Here is a 21761-nt window from a genome sequence, read left to right as displayed (position 1 = left end):
CTTCCAAAATCTCCCTCTTGGTGGAAATTTTGAATCTCCTGAAATCTCCCCTTTGGTAGAAATATCAGATCTTCCAAAATCTCCCCCTTCCTCATTTCTTCCAAAAATCTCTAGACTCAGGCCTTTGTTCAATGGCAACTCAAGGATTGCAATTTTAGAACGATGAGGGGAAGAAAATTTGTTATTTTTCAATTTCCCTTCGGTGGAAATTTTGCGACTTCAGAATTTTCCACTAGCAAAAATTTTGCATCTTCCGAAATTTCCCCCACATTGAGTCTCTGAAGTTCGTCATCCTCTAAGGCATTAGAAAATTGGTTTATGGCATGAAGGCAACATCATGATCAAGAGTAGAGAAAGGAATCACCAAGGAACATTCAAATAAGGAAATTTTAAGAATACCAAGTCTTGGTTAAAATTTTGGATCTTCTGTAATCTCCCATTTGGTGGAAATTTCGCATCTTCGAAAATTTCCCTAGCCAACTATTATCCTTTGTTAATCACCAAAACCATCCCAACTCTCCTCCCAAAACACAATTTTGAGGAGAGAGAAAGTGACGAAAATTAGAAAAGTAAAATAAAATTAATAATGATGAATGGTTTTGGATTGTGACGAGATTAAAATTTGCCTCCACTTTGTAAATTGTTGGTTTTAAATTGGGATGAAGTTTGATTATTATTGATGTGATTTTAATTTCAATGGTTTTTCCACAAGCTTAATGTTTTTCTCCTTTGTTTTGCAAGGTGAATTCAAGAAGGGGGAGGGTTGAATTGAAATTCATTCTTGGAAAATCAAAGCATTGTTGGTGCACATACCCCTATTCATCACGCCAATGAGAAGGAGAAGCTAGAGGGCAAGGTGATGATCAAGGCCTCAAGGCTTCAAGTGGATACTACAAGGAGAAGGCCCAATCCTAAGGACTCAAGTAAGAAAGAAGGATTCATGATAAAGTTATCAAACCACAAACTCATGTCGGAATCAAGAGCAAATTCAGGAAAGCTACATGAGGACATGTTCAAGGAAAATCAAGAAAGATCAAGTTCACAAAGATGCAAGCGGTTCAAGACAATTCCATGAGGAATTTCCAAACGATGATGAGGTGGCAATTGTTTGCCTCCTCCAATCAGAAAATTTTAGTTCCAAGCACAATCAATCAAATCGTGCCAAGTGCCCCAATTTTTCATTGGCTATCAAAATTATTGTAATTTTCTTATTGCCTAATGAATTGGTGCCTTGGTGTAATTGGTTGCAAATTTGGCAACCCAAATCAAGGTTTGTGGGAAGAAATCATGGCCCTTGATCATGAATTGATCTTGGTTCTTTGTTATAATGGAACATCTATAAAAGGCCAAGGCCATTTCATTTGTAATTATTAGTTTTCGAGACTAGATGAGAGGAGATTAGATTAGAGATTGGAGGTAGTAGAGAGCTAGATTAGAGTAGGCTAGCTAAGGAAGAGATTTTATGAAGTTGTTACTATAATACTTGTCAAAGTAATTTATAATTCATTGTTGGTTCTTCATGGTGAATTACTTGTTATTGCTTTGGAGTATTGCATGGTTTCCTCATTCGTTCACTTAGTATATAGATGTATTTTTATGTTGAAGTAGTTTAGTTGAATGGAAGTTATTGTGGATGTTTTGTTGTTTGACTCGAACAAATCGGGGCCACTAGCCTCTTGCTGATGGTAAGGGTGCCTTGCGCGGTAAGTCAATGAAAACACTTAACTTCAATTGATGTTCAATCTTTGGTTTGATGGTGGGATTGGAGAGAGGATATTGATGTGACGAGCATTTGTGTATTCTTTAGAAGCTTGCATTAGGTGAGTGAAGCTGCTGGTGAGATTACATCTAGTAGAATCCAAGTCATCCATGATTCCTTGCATTCATAGTTAGAAGTAGTAGAAGTAGAGTTAGTAGAAGTTAAGTTTAATTAAAAGAGGATGTTGGAGATCAAAAATATATTTCCATTGCACATTGTAGAGCCAAATCTTTAGAAGTGCAAGAGTTGAAATCCATTGAATGAATAGCGTAAGTCCCTTTGTGATAACCAACCTATCAAATCATAAAACTGAGTGAAGTGTATGTTTTCTGCAAATTCTGATGACACAATACTAATATAATACCTTTAACCTTGCTGGAGATGGTCCTTATATATGCTGGACAGAATATTTAGTGTTCTTGGAGTATGATGTATTATTCTGAAAATTGTTTTATCCACACTATAAATCGCATAAGGCAGCAATGCTAGAGGAGCAGACTTATTTGTGTTGAGTGTGTCCTCTATCCACTTTCTTACCTCTTATATATATAACACCCAAGGGGCATGTCCTTTCTCCAAGTCAGCCCTATATAAACTAAAATGTATTTGCCAAGATTGGCATCTCTAAGGTTTTGCAATTAGTTAGTAATTACGCTAACTATAATTATGCAATAAAAAATTAATAAAAGCTCCCAAGGAAGGTGTCGATCAAGTTAATAACTTAGAGTACTTTAAGAGGCCAATCCACTTAAGGATTTTCATGCTTTACCAGATCTGTTAGATCAAATAATTCAAAGCAGAACAATTATCAGAGTTTTATATTTAACACTCCCTCTTAACTTGATAAGCATAATGAGAGATAACATATCTAGCTTCATCAATTATGATGACTAAGCATAGATTGATACTCTATATCTATCTAAATCTTCTAAGCATGTGATATCATTGTACACATGATACCTTGTCATATTACTATACCTGTGATATGACTTATACTGTGATAATAGTTTTGCATGGAATACAATATACAAGATAAAATCCGAAGATTGATTAAATTCATCCTTTATCCAAGTTGTGACTCATAGAGACTAACAAGCCTACATCACAATACGATCCTAAGTTAAGATCTGTTAGTACACAGGATAAAATCTGGAGAATGATTAAATGCATCCTTTATCCAAGTTGTAACTCACAGACATAAAATGTTTATATCACAACGTGATCTTAAACTCATCCAGATCTGCCAGTAGTTCTCTATTGTTTAGTACATTATCTCAAAGATCGTCACCTCTCATAATGTCTTTTATACAAGTGTTCATTATCTCAGAGATCGTCACCTCTTAGATAATGAATACAAATGGTGAAGCCCATAATAGTCAATACCCTGACAATGATAATTTTAACACAAAATTATTTCATTAATAATTAAAGAAAACAAATGTATTATAATTCAACCATACCAAGTCCTTTTCTGAAGTGATCTATCTTCACTCAAGAGAGAGGTTTGGTAAGAATAAATGATGTCTGATCTGCAGTGCCAATAAATTCTAACTTGACAGTTTTCCTGTCTACCATATCTCTTACATAATGGTAAGGAATTTCAATATGCTTGGTTCTGTCATGAAAAACTGGATTCATAGAAAGCTTGATGGAACTCTGATTATCACAATGAATGATAGTGGGATTCATGGGTTGATTAAATAATTCCACAAGTAACTTTGTAAGCCAAACTACTTCTTGAGAAGCCATTGCAGCTGCAATGTATTCAGCTTCTATGGAACTTTGTGCTACTGATGACTGCTTTCTGCATATCCATGATATCATTGCTAAGCCTAAACTGAAACAGCATCCTGAAGTGCTTTTCCTATCATTAACACTTCCACCCCAATCTAAGTCTGTGAATCAATGTAAGTTTAAGTCAACTTTTTTATACTTATGCCCAAGGTTAAGAGTGCCTTGTAAGTATCTCATAATGTGTTTGACTGCAACTAGCTCAATCTCCTTTGGCTCACACATAAACTAACTTAAGGCATTAACAGCATAGCAAATATCAGCTCTTGTATTTGCCAAGTACATAAGAGATCCAATCATCTGTCTTTAAAGAGCAGAATCTATGGAGGGTGATTCTGTTGCTGCTTCCTTAAGTTTGTGTAGATTAGTCTCCATTGGAGAAGACATAGGTCTGCAGTTCCACATTCCAAATCCCTTCAAGATGTCTAATGTATACTTTCCTTGATTAAGTATGATGTTGTCAAAGGTATGCCATACTTCCAATCCTAGGAAGTAATGAAAAAGTCCTAAATCTTTCATATCAAATTCTCTGATTAGATCTTTCTTGCACTGATATATACGATAATCATCACCTGTTATTAGTAAATCATCAACATATAGTATTAAGATTATCATATCATCTTTATCCCTTTTATAATAGAGATTTGGATCAGCTTCATTCTTAGAGAATCCTCAACTGGTGAGATATGTATCGATTCTTTCATACCATGCCTTGGGAACCTGTTTAAGCCCATAGAGAGCTTTCTTGAGTCTACACACAAAGATTTTAGGATTACGATTTTCAAATTCCTCAGGTTGTTCCAAATATACCTCTTCTGTAATCTTTCCATTCAGAAATGTTGTTTTCACATCCATCTGATGTACTTTCCATCCCTTCAATGCTGCAATAGCTAGGACTGCCTTATAGAGGTGTATCTGGGAACCGGAGCAAAGGTTTCTTCATAATCAATTCCCTCTTTTTGAGAGAATCCTCTAGCTACGAATCTAGCTTTATATTTTTCAATGCTACTATGAAAAACATGCTTGATTTTGAATATCCACTTAGAAGAAACAACAAATTTTCCCTTAGACCTTGGAACAATTTTCCAAACATCATTTTTTATAATGGATTAGTATTCTTCTATGATAGCATCCTTCCAAGCTGTATTTAATAGCATCTGAAACATTGGTTGTTCTGATTTAGATAAATCACTCATGTTTGCAACATAGCTAGAGAATCTTTTGGGTCTTTTGCTTTCTCTGAAAGTTCCTTCTGGTGCAGAGAAGTCATATGCTTCTTCTATAGTCTTAGAGGCCCAGAGTGGTCTTTTCTTATGATTTTGAGTTTCCTCAAGATTAAGACTTTGAATTCCACGTTCAATCTCTTCAATGTTCTTCCTCTGAAACTCAGATTCATGATTTTCTTCAGAACTAGGTATATGTGAAGAATCTTCAGAACTTAGGGCTCTTTTGAATGCTAAATCTTCTTCAAATATTACATCCCTACTAAGTTCAATGTTTTTCTGACCAGGTATGTAAACTCTATATGCTTTAGAGGTTTGACTATACCCGACAAAAATGTCTTTTCTTTTGGAATGTTCTAATTTAGTTCTCTTTTCTTTTGGAACATGTATGTATACAGGGCACCCAAATATCCTAAGATGACTTATATTTGGTTTAACCTTAGAAAAGATTTCTTCAGAAGTTTTATCTCCAAGGTGGGAGTGAGGACTTTTGTTATGAATATAGACAACTGTACATGAGGCTTCTACCCAAAGATAAAATTCTAAGTTTAGATCAAGTATCATAACTCTTGTTGCTTCTATAATTGTCCTATTCTTCCTTTCTGCTACCCCATATTGCTGAGGATTATAAAGAACAATATACTACCTATTAATTCCTGCTTCTTTACAAAAATCTTTAAACAAATCTGAAATATATTCCCTTCCATTATCAGAACTAAGAGTTTAAATTTTATGTCCTAATAGGTTTTCAATTAACATTTTGAATTCTTTAAATCTTTTAAGGATTTCTTCTGATTCTTTACATTTCAAGAAGTAAATCCATGTCTTCCTAGAGAAGCCATCAATAAAGAGTACATAGTACAAGAATCCCTTGAGAAAAGGAATAGACATAGGTCCACATAAATCTGAGTGGACCAATTCTAAAACATTGTTAGTTCTCCTAGTGCTATTTTGAAATGGATTTTTGGTGTTCTTACCTAGTGCACATCCTTTGCATAGGATTGAATGATCTTTGTTCAACTTAGGTAAACCAGTTACCATCTTCTCCATAGTTGGTAAGACTTTGAAATTTAGGTGCCCTAACCTTCTATGCCACACTTCGTTTATATCAACAGCTTCATGGATTAGGGCTTGAATAGGTTCTATATTTAATTCATAGAAGTATCCCTTTCTTTGACGAATCAACTTTGATTTCTTAAATGAAGAGTTCTTAGACCAGGTCATTACTTTACCGTCCATGAATGCAACCTTATGTCCATCATCTTCAAGTGTTGTAACAAAGATTAGATTCCTCTTAATTCCTAGTACATAGAGTACTCTTTTGAAATGAAGAGAAATACCGGATTTCAATTTCAAGGCACAATTCCCAATTCCATTGACAGAATGAGTGGAATTATCACCTATGGTAACTTCGTCATTAACTTCTTCTGATATTGAGTCTAGTATTGATCCACTATCAATTACCCATGCTTTGCTTGATACTTCATTTTATACCATTCAATACAATACACGTTTCTCAGGATCATAATTTTCCTCTTTCCTAGTAGCATTTGTACAATTTACTTGTTTCTTTGTATTCTCACGGCAATTAGATTTATAGTGTCCAAATTTTTCACATTTGAAGTATTTTATTTTGGATAAATCTCTCTTAGGTTTGTCATTTCTTTGATTACTTTTCTTCTTCTTGAAGTGCTTCTTCTTCCCTTTATAGTAATTTGTGTTGAGAACATGAAGTTCTTCATCTTCAGTTTTCAATTTTCCTCCTTTCTTGAGTTGCCTAGATTCTTCTTGAAGGCAATCTCCTTTAAGTCTATTAAAGTCTAACACTTACTCCTTGTGAAAATGTTTCCCATGAATCCAGTAACCCATCTATAGCCATAAGTGACAGCTCTTTATCTTCAATTATGGTCCCTATACTTGCAAGTTCATCTATTAGACTAGCCACCCCTAGGAAGTATGAATTCATAGATTCTCCCTTCTTTATTTTTATATGATTTAGTTGTCTTTTTTAGTGCAAGGGTTCTAGTTGCATTGTTAACCTCATATGCATTTAATAATGCACTCATCATATTAAATGTTGTCTGATGTTTCATTACCATAGGTACTATTTCATTTTTAACTCCATCTAATATGATTTTCATGGCTTTCCTGTTTCCTTTAATCCAAATAGTTTTATGATGATCAGCATCAAGTTGCTTGGATTCCTTATCAACAAACTATATTACATCATTGCCTTCAAGATTCATCATAATTCTGAATTTCCATGCAATGAAGTGTTCTTTTCCATCAAACCTGTCTTTGGGTCTGATTGCGTTGGCCATTGAAGGTAGAAGGATGTTTGTTTAGATATGTTTTAAATCTGATTATCAATTTGTAGAGCCAAGGTTCGACTACCAGAGCTCTGATACCATGTAAGTTTTCTGCAAATTCTGATGAAACAATACTGATATAATACCTTTAACCTTGCTGGAGATGGTCCTTATATATGCAGGACAGAATATATAGTGTTCTTGGAGTATGATGTATTATTCTGAAAATTGTTTTATCCTTGCTATAAATCACATAAGGCAGCAATGCTAGAGGAGCAGACTTATTTGTGTTGAGTGTGTCCTCTATCCACATTCTTACCTCTTATATATATAGCATCCAAGGGGTATCTCCAAGTCGGCCCTATATAAACTAAAATGTATTTGCCAAGATCGGCGTCTCTAAGGGTTTGCAATTAGTTAGTAATTACGCTAACTATAACTATGCAATAAAACATTAATAAATGCTCTCGAGGAAGGTGTCAATCAGGTTAATAACTTAGAGTACTTTAAGAGGCCAATCCACTTAAGGATTTTCATGCTTTACCAGATCTGTTAGATCAAAGAATTCAGATCAGAATTATTATCAGAGTTACTAATATATTTAACATGAAGCCCATGATTAAGAAGGAACCTTGAAGTCATTTCATGATCTTACTTTGCAAGCTTAGCATGAGAGATGACCTTATATCAAGAGAGGATTGAGTATTTGGTGTTTCTCCTCGAAACATTAAGGATTTGATTATAAATGTTGTAGTGGAACATGACTCACATCAACAACTAGAAACACAATTTTTTCCTTCTCAAATCATTAAGACTTTTAGGATCTAAGGGAGCTGCCATAACTTTCTTGGAGTCTGAGATTTTCATTGTTTTGGGGGCTGTTTTATTATCATAGATTGAAGTGGAAGGTTTTGATGGAAACCTACTATGCAATGTACACATTTCCAAGTTCCTTGATTTCTTTATCACCTCCTCTAAAGTAGAAGGGTCTAATGACTTAACCCAACCTTTTAGAGGCTCTACTAAACCTTCAATGAAAAGTAACACACCTCTTCTCTGAAATATCAGTAACCATGACTAAAACCTTCTGAAACTCACTGATAAAGCCTCCAGACTATCACTCTGCTTAAGCTGTGTTAAATCTCTGAAATACAACTCCGGATCCTTCCTATCAAATTGTCCTACCAATCTGTCCACAAACTCCTGATAGGAAGTAAAATGATCGTGCTATAATGATACCAATCCATGATACCAACAATCATGAGCAACACTATCTAAATGTGGGACAACAAACTGAATGACATCCTCTTCTGTCATAGGATGCAAGGAAAGGAAAGTGTCAAGCTTGTGAACCAAAGCTCTAGCTGTCACCTAACCAGTACCATCAAAATGAAACAAAATTATTTTATTAGTTGCTTGTTTCAAATCACTGTTTTTGGCCTTCTATCTATTATCAGGTCTTCCCCTAGAGGATTCTTTCTTTTGACTCATGAACCTATTGAAATTGAGATGCAATTTGACATCATGGGGTAAAGCATCCCACTTTGCATGTAAAGCCAATACATCATCTGTAAATGGAGTCTTGTCCTTCCTGTTGCCCTCATCTGATTCCAACCTCAAAAAAAGTAGGTCATGCTGGTTTGACATGAGGACATATACACACAACTCTAGACCTGTGAGAGCTAGTTGAACAGCTCCATGAAGCTCCATCCCTGCAACACCCTTTGGGCAAAGCCAACCGCCGAAGTATATCAGAGACCAGTTGCAGTGGTATGGCTACTTCTTGCTGATTTGTAGCAATATTTGTGAATAATTTCCTAGCCTTTCTCTCATCATGTTATGTGGTAGGCCTAGGTGGATTTCCACCTCTTCTGTCACTCATCTCTTATTTGGATGGTAATTTTAACTTGCAACCAGGTAATTGTGTCAATTGTGTTCTCCTACGAATGTAGCACCTGCCAAGGTCAAATCTGACTGGTTGCATGAAAGATCCCAATCCCAAAGGATGGTAGGAAACTGCTTTGATACCACTGTATTAGCCCGTTGGCTCATACCCCACAGTTAGAACTGAATTTTAGCATTTAAAATTATTTATTTATTGGAATGTTTTGCAATTTTTTGTGTTTTGAATATATGCTCTTTTTTTGGATTCTCTGGATAAATAGGAAAATAAAGACAATGCTGGAAAACTAACCAACTTCAAGCAATATAACAACCATAACTTATTTAGTCTGAAATATTTACAGAGCAAATACTATGCAGCATTAGTTACTAAACTCGACAATGAACTTGGATGCCTGATGTGCATGTACATTGATCTTCTGTGTATTAGAATATTGCAGCCAAATATATCAGAACTTATGCTGAACCTGTAGATGAATCGAATGGTACCAATAGACAAAACCGGCCCTTCTCCTTAATCACACTGGTCCAATACAAATAACACTGCTGCAAAATACTATAAACCTCTCCTTGTATTGACATGGCAATCTATACTTTCAATGCTGCTCACACAGCTAAAATTGCAGCACACTATGATGTGGTTTCCAATCACCCATAATGATCAACGTTGTTACCAGACCTTCCCAAGGTGGCATCTTGGTAATGCCATCCCAATATGCACAAATCAATTGCTGGGTAAAACACACCAGTTCTAACTGCTTCATAAGAAATTCACATTTCCCTGGCTTAGAATCGTTCCAGTTCAACTCACACCCAAACTCACGTAGAGACTACCTAACAAGAAGAATAATCATAATCATATCGAACTCCATCTCCAAGAGGGAATTAAATCCTTTCAAACCCTATTTATCAGTGCCTTCTTCCTTATGATACCAGAGTGCCTCATTTATACAGTTCAAATGACTTAAATGCATGAAGCCAAAGTCCACTTACTAGATACATATATTTGAATTGATGTTAAAATAATACATGGGCCCATTTGACATTTGAACATAATAATAAAATAAAGGCCTCCTTGTTGCCGCCAACTTCATTATTAAATAATACATGGGCCCCATTCATCGTAATATTACAAAGATAAAGTTCCAACATTAATTAAATCAATTCTCAATTAATTAAACCTTCATAACACAAGCACAACAACCAAGTCTCATTTCAAGTCTCCAAGAGATTAGATTCATGCCTGCTCTGCCCTGCCAAAGATGAAATGTCACCAAGTGGCTTACTACCAATAGTAAGTACACTACCAGAGACCCTTAAATTTACTCGTTAGCCCACAAGAATTGCAGTGATGGGCTAACAAATCACAAACTCCAACTTCTGCTAAAAAGAGGACATTACACTAATAAAAAACTTAACTATAGCTTCTGAAAGATTATGGGACTTCTGGTCTGTAATGGTGATTTCCAGAAGGATGGGAGGCTAGCTTTCAATGCTCAAAAAACTAAAGGTGCAAGCTCAGAGTATGCTGACAGTGGATTGTTGAGTTAGTAGATACATCTTCTATGGCATTAGCTGAACATAATTCGAAATTTCAGAGACAGCAAACTCTGAAATCCTTGCAACTTATATACAGCTTCTTGAGGTCAGATTTCACTTGTCTTTCCTGCCTAGCAGGTTGTAATCAGGGTAATATTCACTAGTTTCTTAAGTTCTAAGAAAATAATCTATTATTGAAAGACGTGTTCTGCACATTAAATGAAATTATATGGAATGTATGGGCCAGAATCGTGTACTTGTAGTTGAATTATGAAAGTTATTGTATTTAAGCCAATCAGTTCTACAGCAAAAATCTGAGAGAACTATCCATATTTCAAACCCATTGAGTCATTTCATGTTCTGAATTTGGAGGAAAGAAATTTGAGTGGGTTTTGGGCAAGAATCCATCTTGCATTTACTTTAATTATATTTCCTCCTATTGATACAATAGCACTATTGCACAAAAATGATTACATGGCCCTTTATAGAGTTTCCATTTAATAATAGAAAAGAATAAAATAAATGAACCAATTCTAAGATCTTAGGATAGTCTATAGCTATGCTGTTTAAAGATGATAAATAAGGATAAAAATACATACCTGCCATTCATTTGAGCCTATTTTGCCAACACTACTCCTGGCGACATAATAATTATCCATAACCAAATTTTTATCTCCCAATGGAGCATTGGTTAGAACATAAAAAAACCCATGATGATGCTCAACAAAATACTGCACACCAGTTTCCCGCTTCCGTATTATTTGTATACCGGATGTTATGTCAGCGGAATCTATCAAATACACCTGTTGTGGCACACAGATTCAAATATCGAACTCAATTTACCTAAAACAAAGCTACAACCAAATCTTTTACATGGTCGAATGAAATAAGAGCAGCAATTTACCTCTGATGATGTCCGTGAATTGGAATTTATGGTGATAAACTGACAGTCTTTTGTACTCGCAATGTCAACACAGCAGCTGATATCCTTTTCTTCAAAGAATAGCATATCTTCATATTCTGAATCTAATCTTTTTCCAAACACTCTACAACAAAACATAAGAAGAGTTAGTTGTATAAGCCCCCAAAATAAGTTAGTATCCTTCAGAGCAACCTATAATATGTTCTGAAACCAATCACAGTGGCTCACATCAACATAAATATGTGAAACTTACTTGAAAGGCCTTTGCAAGTCATCACCAATAGTGTACAACAAAATTTGCCCATTCTTTGACCATGCTAAGTTAACAACACCCTCAATGTTGATATTTGTAAGTATAGAACCTGTCCTTAAATCCTTCACAAAAAGTGTGAACAGCTCTCTTCTACATACATCCAATGTATAAGCGAGGTAGCGTTGATCAGGAGAAATACGATATGTACCTACATTAACATAACCTGCATGGTTTCCAAACTACATTATTAGAGCACTATTAAGGAAATGATTTGAAAATGAAGGATGATAAATCAACATTCAAAACTACTGAATCAGCGGTGTGTGTTTCAGAAAGATTTCTTGATAATTGGATGCAAGTATTACTAGTATATACAAGCAGATGCAAGGAACCTAATGTAAAAAGGAGGAGCTGCTGAAATAAAATCACTGGTCATTATGTAGCTTCCAATCAAACTATAACTGTATTATAGGATATCCTCACAGCAAAGCGTTCAAAATAATGTACTAAAAAAGTAAAACATATTTGTCATTATAGATAAAATGGAAATAATTGAGTGCATTTAGTGTTTCATAATAAACTATTGCAAGTTAAATACTTTTAAGTTTTGCAATCACACTAAAATAGAAAATATAATATATATAACTTTGCCTATACCCCATACTAGAGTTCAAATTAGATAACTTAAAGATAGACATCTAATGGATGTGTTCATCAGTAAATGGGCAATAAATAGAATTAACACCCTTTCGCCAATGAATTATAAAAGAGATCATTCCAACTATTCAAGGATAAATTATCAATTATCGCTCATGAATCCACAAAAAGCTGTTATCAGTTATCAAATCAAGCAAACAATCAATCAGCAAACAGTTCTATCAAATTAGGATTCATCCAATTCAAGGATATCTAACCAGCACTCATTACATCGTCAATCAACAATCTCTTAATCATTACTCACCAATACCTCAAATCATCCACACTAAAGAATTCATTCAATCAATCAATCATTCCTACAAATATCAATCATTCAACATATAACGTACCAAACTCCAATTGCTACTGAAATGAGCGGACTTGCAATGTAGAGCGATGCTTGTATGGCAAGTATGACCTCCCTTCATAAATGTACAAGAACTTATCTCACCTTCATACAGAAACTTGACCATCACCCATACAACACCTTGTCTCTCCACAACCGTGCGACATAACAAGCATATGGCAAGGCACACCTGCATATCAAATTCGACACGTATGGCAGAGTCACCCCTATAGGAAAAAGTCCTCTCTCCTCTGTACTACAAACAGGAGCTTACATTGCGAATGAAAAAATTAAAGAAGCTAGCAAAAGACAAGCAAGATTCACCAAGAAGAAAAGGAATAAGTGCACAAACAAAAGTAAGTTTAGTGTCCCCGTTTAGGGTCACCTTTTTCTTTGCCTTTTTTCATAAAATTTGAATAATTATCCTTAACTGATGTTCCTCCTTTTTAGTTTGCAATTAAATCTCCTTAATACCTTATTGCAAATGTCACCACCTTTCATGAGAATTGAATCACCACTTTTCATTGTTTCCTCTGAGAGTAATATATTATTCCCCAAAACCCTCTCCCTTCCTTGTCCCAAAAATGAAAAATCCTCTTTTTATATCTTTCAATGTGGAGAAGATTTGCACCTATTCATCATGTATGTGCTTTGCAATGGTCATCAGTATTACCTTTTGATAATTACTACTCTTTTGAAGAGTCACAAAACTTACAGCATTGTTTCCATTTGGAAGTCCCAACCTTTCATAATTACCACCATTTTAAAAAGGTTCACAACCCTTCATCATTGTTTCCCTTCAGAAGAGTCACAACAATTCATCATTGTTGCCCCTTTGGAAGAGTCGCAGCCTTTTAAATATACTACCTTTTGGAAAAGTCACAACCTTTCAGAATTTCCACCTTTTTAAAGAGTCAAAACCCTTCATCACGGTTGCCCTTCAAAAGAGTTTCAACCTTTCATCATTGTTGCCCTTTTGGAAGAGTAACAACCTTACATATTTACTACCCTTTAGAAGAGTCATAAGCTTTCAGAATTGTCACCTTTTAAAAGAGTCGCAATCCTTCATCATGGTTGCCCTTTGAAAGAGTCGCAACCTTTCATCATTGTTGCCCTTTTGAAAGAGTCACAACCTTTCAGATTTACTACCCTTGGAAGAGTCACAAAGTTTTAGAATGACCACCCCTTAAAGAGTCACCCTTCATTAATTCCTATGTTTATTTATTCCTTTCCCCCTTCCAAATGAAGTTTTGTTCTCCCTTTTTATATCTCATGTTTGAAGGAGTCACAACTTTTCCTTCATGCCTTTTGACCCTTCATTAACTTAACTAAGCTTAATTTTGTTATATTCTAATTTTATTATTTATTATTTATTATTTAATTGTATTTTTATTTTTATTATTTTATATTTCAATTTTCTTTTTATTATATCAAATTATGTATATATACAATATTATATTAATAATATATCATATTATTACACTAATAATAGATTATCTTATAGTGTTTATCATTTTATTTGTATTTCTATAATTTTATTTTGTTATTAAAACCTTATATTTAATTATATTGATTGAATATTTTATTTAAATATTATTTAATTAAATATCTACATATTACAATGAGACAAGATATATAAGAATTAAACATATATTAATATTATATATTTACTAGATTTTTTCCATTATTACGTTAATAATATAGTTAATTGGATAATAAATAATATTATAGTTTATTATCATTTATTCATTTATCTTTTTATTTTTATTATTTATCATTATATTCTATTTTAGAAAGGGGCATTAAATCCGCCCTTCCCCAAAATTGCTTGTCCTTAAGCAATGTGAACCTTTTAGTGTGAGTGGTGCCCTATTATGCAACTCCGATATCCAATCCAACAGCCCCGAAATGGTAATTTCAACTTAAGGTTAGAAATCCAACATATTTACAAATATAAACTTATCAAATCTGAAGATTATAATATTTAATTTAAAATACTAAGAAAAATTTTAAGATGAAATTTATCTTAATGTATTGTAGTACTTCCCTTCTCCTCTATTAAGCATTGCCTTGTTCGATGATGAGTCTTGAGGAAAAATCCTGATCATTAGGGACAGTTCGAAATCAAGTTACAAACTCTTTGGAGAGGACCGCCTAGAAGTCTAGTTTCCTTGTGGCCTCTAGAATAGCCCTCAAGCTATGTCACCATCTCATTATGATGCCCTCCTCCTAAGGACTTGTGGAAATCCTTTACTTGGTATATTTGTCCTTATAATCCTGAGGAGAGACATTATCTCTTCCTAGGCTTTTATAGATATCCCTTTAGGATGTATCCATCTTTATAATGCTTGGGATATACTCTATCTCTTCTCAGACCTCTGTGGACATGCCTTTAGGATGTATCCATGTCTAATCCTTGGGAGAGGCTTTATCTCTTCCCAAGCCTTTATGGATATTCCTTTAGGACGCATCCATCTCTATAATTCTTAGGAGAGACTTTATCTCTTCCCAATCCTCTATGGATATCCCTTTAAAATGTATTCATCTCTATAATCCTTGGGAGATACTTTATCTCTACCCGAGCCTTTATGAATACCCCTTTAGGATGTATCCAACTCTATAATCCTTGGGATAGACTATCTCTTCTGGTGGGGTCTGGGGGTGTTGCCTGTTTGGTTCGAGATAATATCTTCAATGTCACTTCAGTTGTTCACTTTGATGCCTATGCAAAATTTATGTGGGTCCAGATCGGTCGGCGGAAATATCAACAGAGAGATATTTTTATTGTTGTTTGTTATTTTCCACCGGCCTCCTCTCCCTATGCCATTCATGACCCGGGGAATGGAGATCCCTATTGTGACCTTCAGGAGAGTATTTCACAGTTCGAGGCTTTGGGTGATATTATTATTCTTGGAGACTTCAACGCTCGAACCAAGGATCTTCAAATTCCTTTACATGATCGTGGCTCTGATTCGAACTGCACTTCTAAGTTTGATCCGACTACTATGGGCCTGCAGCGCACCTCAAAGGATGTTCTTGGACCGCTCTCAACTTATGGCCGTCATCTCCTCCAGCTCTGTGAGTCTTCTGGGTTGTTGATTCTAAACGGTTTATCCTTCCTTCCTAGATCGGACCTCTTTACCTACTGGTCGCACTATGGTGGTGCGAGTGTTGTTGACTATGTCATTTCCTCTCATTCCTTCATTTCTTCCATTTGCAATTTTACCATTTCACATCTCCCCTTAGTTGATCATGCTCTTCTTAGCATTTATGTTTGCGTTTCATCCCATTCATCCCCACCTTCGCTCTCCCGGCTGGTACCATCTCCCTCCCTACCCGCTTTCAATTTCCTGAGAGTGATGGTAAGCTTTTTACATATCACCTTAGGAGATTTCTGACACCCGCTAGCTTTAATGAGTCGCTTGCTACCTTTGACATGTTTGATCTGCTTGCCTCTGCCATCTGGGATTTTGCTCTCCTTTCTATTCCCCACCGTTCCCCTTCCTCTCTCAGAGCTAAGCGTCGAAATACTTGTCCTATGAATAAATGATTTGATGTTGATTGCAAAGCTTTCCATTGCTTTGTTCGTGTTGCCTTTGAGGCTCAGTCTCCTTCCTTTACCCATATGCGCCTTTCTTACCTTCGTTTTCTTCATCGTAAGAAACGTTCCTTTGCCTCTATTCAGTGCAGAACCCTTTGCTCCATGTTTATTCAGAATCCCCAAATCTTTTGGCGTACCCTTTTCCCTCATTGCTCCCCCCCGTCCTCCACTCTCGACTACCGCTCTTTGACCTCCCATATCACTACGCTTTACGATATTCCTGGGCAACCACCTCTCCACTCCACTCCACCTCCTTATTGCCGCTTGTTCACCTACTCTAGTATTATGGAGGCCATCAGATCTTTGAGATGCAGCAGAGCAGCAGATGAAGAGGGTTTCCAGGCAAAACTTTTCAAACTTGGTGCTTCAGTTCTTGGATCTTACCTTCCTACACTCTTTAATAGAGTGGTTTACACTGGGTTTCCTGATTCTTGGTCTAGACATGTGGTTTACCGTATTCACAAGTATGGGCCTACTTTTGATCCGAGTAACTACAGAACTATTATGATAGGACATACTTTTTCCAAACTTTATACCACTACTCTGAACACCATGTTATCTAGTGAGCTTGATAGAAGAGGCTGTAGGGCTAAGGGGTAGGCTGGTTTTCAGGAAAACTATCAAACTATGGATCATGTGTTCACACTGCATGCTATCATTGAGGAGGCTAGACACCGCTCTTAAAAGGTCTATTGTTGTTTTGTGGACTTCCGTAAAGCCTTTGATTCTATTCCTAGGTTGGCTTTATTTCAGTGGCTTCATGAGATTGGGATCCCAGATATGTTATAGACTACTATTATGAGGCTTTATGAGAAGGTAACCGGTAGGCTTAGGACTCCGGAGGGCTTTTCTCATCTGATTCAGAGCACTATTGGGGTGAAGCAGGGTTGTCCTCTTTCTCCTATACTATTTGGTTTGTATATTGATGAGTTGGAGGATTTCCTTCTGAAATCCTCCCAACCAGGAGATGGGGGTTAATTGTATCAGGTCTTGATCTCCATTCTCCTCTTTGTTGATGATGTGGTTCTCTTGGCTTCTTCTCCCGCCAGTTTACAGAGACTCCTTGATGGTCTGGCTTCTTTTGTGTTCAACGGCAGCTTGTGGTCAATTTGTCTAAGACACGGGTTATGGTCTTTAACTATTTAAAGACCTCACATCTTCATTTCTTCTTTCAGGGACAGGAGGTTGAGATTACTCCCTCTCATATTTATCTCGGTGTGAAGTTCTCATGACCACGTTTTAGTTTGAGACCTGCTATTCAGTCCAGAGTCAGTAAGGGTATGGGTTCCCTGGCTTTGCTGGAGAGACAATGCTTCAGGCATCATTTTCAGGATATTTCGTCCAAGTTGTCCCTTTTTGACTCCTTGGTTTGTCCGACAGTTCTCTATGGTTTGATTGTTTGGGGGCCTTCTCTTATCACTTCTGATTGGGCTTCTATTGAGTGGGTCCAGACGTTGTTGTTATGACATATCATTAGATGTCACAAACTCACGCCTCACAGCATTATCTTGGCTGAGTTTGGTGCTCATCCTCTCAAACTTGCCGTCATTTTTTACTTGATTTGGTTTCTTCATCAGCTTCGTGGTTTTATGAAGACGTGTCGACCGGCATAGATACTCTCATCTGGCATACTGTTCTTCGGTGGAGATTATGAGATCCAACACTTCTGCTAGGTCTCGATGCCGGTACGCTCAAGCCACCTCTTTGTTGGGTTCGATCGGGATTAACATTGATTGTCTTCCTCCTTATCAGTTTTCGTTGGATGCTCCTACTCATCTTCTCCCCTCACGTCAGGAGTTGAATGAGCATGTCCAACAAGATATTTATAGACAGTACATTACCACTACATGGACTAATCCCTCGGGGATCTACAACCTAGGATGGCCTTCTATGTTGAGCATTTTCTTCAGATTTAGGATGGTATTGTTGTTCACCCTACTTATCTCTATCGACGCTGGAATCATGCCTTACGATTTTCTCTAGGCTCATTCAGAGTTGGTTCTCATCTCCTCAGGGTTCGGACTGACCACCATATGGATCGGGCTAATAGGTTATGTCAGTTATGTAATTTGGCGAAGGTTGAGACTAAGATCCACTTCATATTTCGTTGTCCTCTTTATTATGAGATCAGAAGGAGATTTTATTGCCTTTTCAAAGACTATTCTTCTCTTTCGATGTTTTTCAACTATATTGATCAGCAGTGTCTTGCACTTTTTCTTTAGGAGGCCACCCATCTTCAAGAGATTACCCTACAGTCTTTTATTCCTCAGGGGCGTACTTCAAATCAGCTCATTACCACCTTTTTCTCTCCTTTGTCTCCTCCACGAGGTTTGAAAAGGCCTTCCACTACTTCTCATTCCAAATCAGTCAGACATTATACCAGTCTCTCCAGGCAGCAACAATCCTATAGCAGTTCTTCACAGCATTCTAAGGCTATGGATAGTTAACGGGTGTACCTCTCTATTAGTGATTTCTTTGTGGCAAGGAAGGACCCTTAGTCCTTACCTTGTCTTCTTTATTGTTTGTCTCTTGCTTTTGTTTCTTCTTAGTCACCGTTTGGTGCTTCTGCTTTGGCCGGCCCTTCTATTTGAATGTTCAGTCCCATAAACTGTTTTGGTTTTTCGTAGACATTAATATTATTATCTTATCTTATCTCATGCCCCTATGGATATCCCTTTAGGATGTGTCCATCTCTATAATCCTTGGAAGAGACTTTATCTCTTCTTAGGCCTCTATAGATATCCTTTTAGGATGTATCCATCTCTACAATCCCTGGTAAAGACTTTATCTCTTCCAAGACTTTATGGATATTCCTTTAGGATGTTACAGATGATGAGAAGGTTCCAGACACAGATGTTAAGGATAGTAGTGCTAAGGGTGAGCATGAGACGCAATAGATAAAGCTTGATGATGTTGATGCAACAGGTGTGACAAATGGAACCATCACCACTATGTCAGAAGTTCCAATGATTCAACCCTTCCACCTCCAAGGTGTGATCAAGGGCCAATAGGTGACCTTTTTGGTGGACAACAAAGCTACTCATAATTTTGTAGATGGGGAATTTTGAAGGCGAAGAGACTCCCAGGATTGCGTGTGACATTAGCAAATGGATTCACCTTGTGTTGCACTAGGAGAGTTCTGCGATTGAGTGTCCAAATGAGTGACTATACGTTGACAGATGCATTTTGCATTGGGGAACTTGGTGAGACAAACACGGTCTTGGGAATACATTGGTTTCAGTCCTTGGGTAGAGGTATGTGCAGGAAGCAAGGTGGTGCTTACGACACTAAGGCATGTATCAAGAGATGGGACAGTGATGAGTATGACTGTTGGCCATAACAATGAGGTTAATTATCCTTCTAATGATTCTAATGATTTGCTTGACAACACCCTTAGCGAGCTAACGACACATGAGTCCCCTATTTCAAGTATTAAGGAGAAACCTAGCTCGTCTCTAGTGGTATCCCATGTTCCACTAGACAAGTTAGGGATAGCATTGCTAGTGGGTGACTTTATGTTTTTTGAACCCACTTGGGTCAGCAGCTACCTTAGCCAGCATTATCTAGTGTTCTCCAAAATGGTACTAGCTACCCCAACAATTCAACAGTATGGAGTTATTGAGAGGTTTGTTTGTTGAGTGAAGATAGGTTATGCGGCATTCTTCATAGGTTGGAACTTTTTTGGACCACTCGGTTGATATTGTGTTCGTTGTTGGTTCGTGTAATAATAGCCGAGTTGGATGGTTGTTGGTGTGTACTGTGTGCTAGGAGGGGTTTTATCTTTACAGTGCAAGGACGAATTGTATATGCGAGTGGATATTCTACACGAAGGATGTTGTCTTCACCTCTTGCAGAGCACACGGCAAGGGTTATGCTTTGATGTGGGATCTAGGCAGTGGTTTCATTGTGGCACATGCACTTCACAGCACTTATGAGTTGCTTCCAGCATTGGCGGTACATGGTATTTATTTCATAGTGGAGTAGTGGATGCAGGTCATTGTGTTGCATATTATATGTTTGGGACAATGGTGCATTGCTTGTGGACAAGCAATCTCTAGGAAGGGAGGACTGTAATGTCACTTTCAGGGAGACATGAGCAGAGTGGCATGTTGGCCCATTACCGAGTTCCTATAGGCCAATTGGTTGGATAGGGAACTCACCAGGCAATTCAAAGTAAAGCACGAAGGCTTTGGGAACCAATTTGTTGCTGGACCCAATTTGTTGCTCTGAATTATATTTATTAAATAATAAGGAAAACATTAAATATTTCTTGAATGACTTCTAATAAAGTATTATATTCACTTTATTAAATAATTTAACATAAGTGAGTTATTTAAATTCACTTTAACAAATAAACTTCATAAGTTGTAAAATTGTAAATAAATTATCATTAAAGTGAATTGTATACACTTTATTGAATAGTTTTTATAAGTGAATAATATTATTCACTTTAATAAATAAAAAGAAGGGGCCATTCAAAATAATAAAAGAATAAATAATCCTTGGCTTGGCTATGTAAGTAAAGTTATAATTTATTTTAAAATAAAGCCAATTGTTTTGTTAAACTTGGAGGGCCCGATGATTTTAATGGAGCCTCAATTTGGAGGCAAATGTTTTATTAAACCTTAACCAGTGAATGGTTTGTTGAAATTTACAATAGGAAAAGTAAGCTTCATGGGGGGGAATCAGTAGTTTAAACTTTGTCCCTTAAAACATTCACCACACATCCATCTCATACATTCGCTAAGTAAACTGAAATACCATGTAAAGCATGTACATCTAAACTATGAAAGCAAGTAAACATTCACACATGCATGACACTAGATATGATTACCCAAAAACCCTCCAATGAGAAGGTAAAATTGGGGTGGGGATGACACCCACAAATCTTCACTACTGCAATAATAAAGTGTATCCAATGAAGGTTACAATGTTTGATCATGAGACATGATCTACCCTGTGAAAGGTTTGCCCTGTTAAAGGCTTACAAAGACTGTTAGGTCTTACCCTGTTAAAGCATTTCAACACCCTGTCAGAAGTGTGCCTACTTAAAGGACTTCAACACACAAGCAAGCAAGTGCCCTGTTAAAGGATTTCAGTACAGCTTGCTAGGACTACTTTGTTAAGAGATTTAACTAATTCACCTGCTAGAATGATTCAGCAATGATCATGCGGTTAGCACTTGATTGCCTAATGATAGATCACCTCTATATGGATGTATTCTTGATCCTTCTGATTAGATCTCTCACTATTGTATACTTTTCCTTTACTCTGTTTTCCTTTAACTGATTTTTCAGTTTAGTCTGTATTCATAACTCCTTAGCCACCATGAATGTTGTGTTTGTGCATGCAAACTTCTCTCTTCACAACATAGATAGTTTAGGGTTTGTCCTCCTTAAGAAGACTTTGGTGACTTAGGG

At 36.5% G+C, this 21761-nt stretch overlaps 1 protein-coding gene across 4 annotated transcripts in view; it reads right to left on the bottom strand.

Moving 5' to 3' along the window:
* The window catches only part of LOC149551937 (Prolyl oligopeptidase family protein), a 191798-nt gene that overhangs the window by 106470 nt on the left and 63567 nt on the right, over positions 1–21761 (bottom strand). For all 4 annotated transcript variants that reach the window (XM_089787433.1, XM_089787435.1, XM_089787434.1 and 1 more), the window contains exons 3-5: positions 11699–11921; positions 11428–11569; positions 11123–11326 (exon numbers count right to left, since the gene is read on the bottom strand). In XM_089787433.1, coding sequence (XP_089643559.1) covers positions 11123–11326; positions 11428–11569; positions 11699–11921 — 569 coding nt within the window. The remainder of the gene's footprint in view (positions 1–11122; positions 11327–11427; positions 11570–11698; positions 11922–21761) is intronic.

This window comes from Cupressus sempervirens, chromosome 6 (assembly GCF_028749045.1).
Source record: "Cupressus sempervirens isolate cs-2001-9-10 chromosome 6, ASM2874904v1, whole genome shotgun sequence".
In the NCBI taxonomy this organism is placed as follows: domain Eukaryota; kingdom Viridiplantae; phylum Streptophyta; class Pinopsida; order Cupressales; family Cupressaceae; genus Cupressus; species Cupressus sempervirens.
This window is presented reverse-complemented; position numbering and strand designations above follow the sequence as displayed.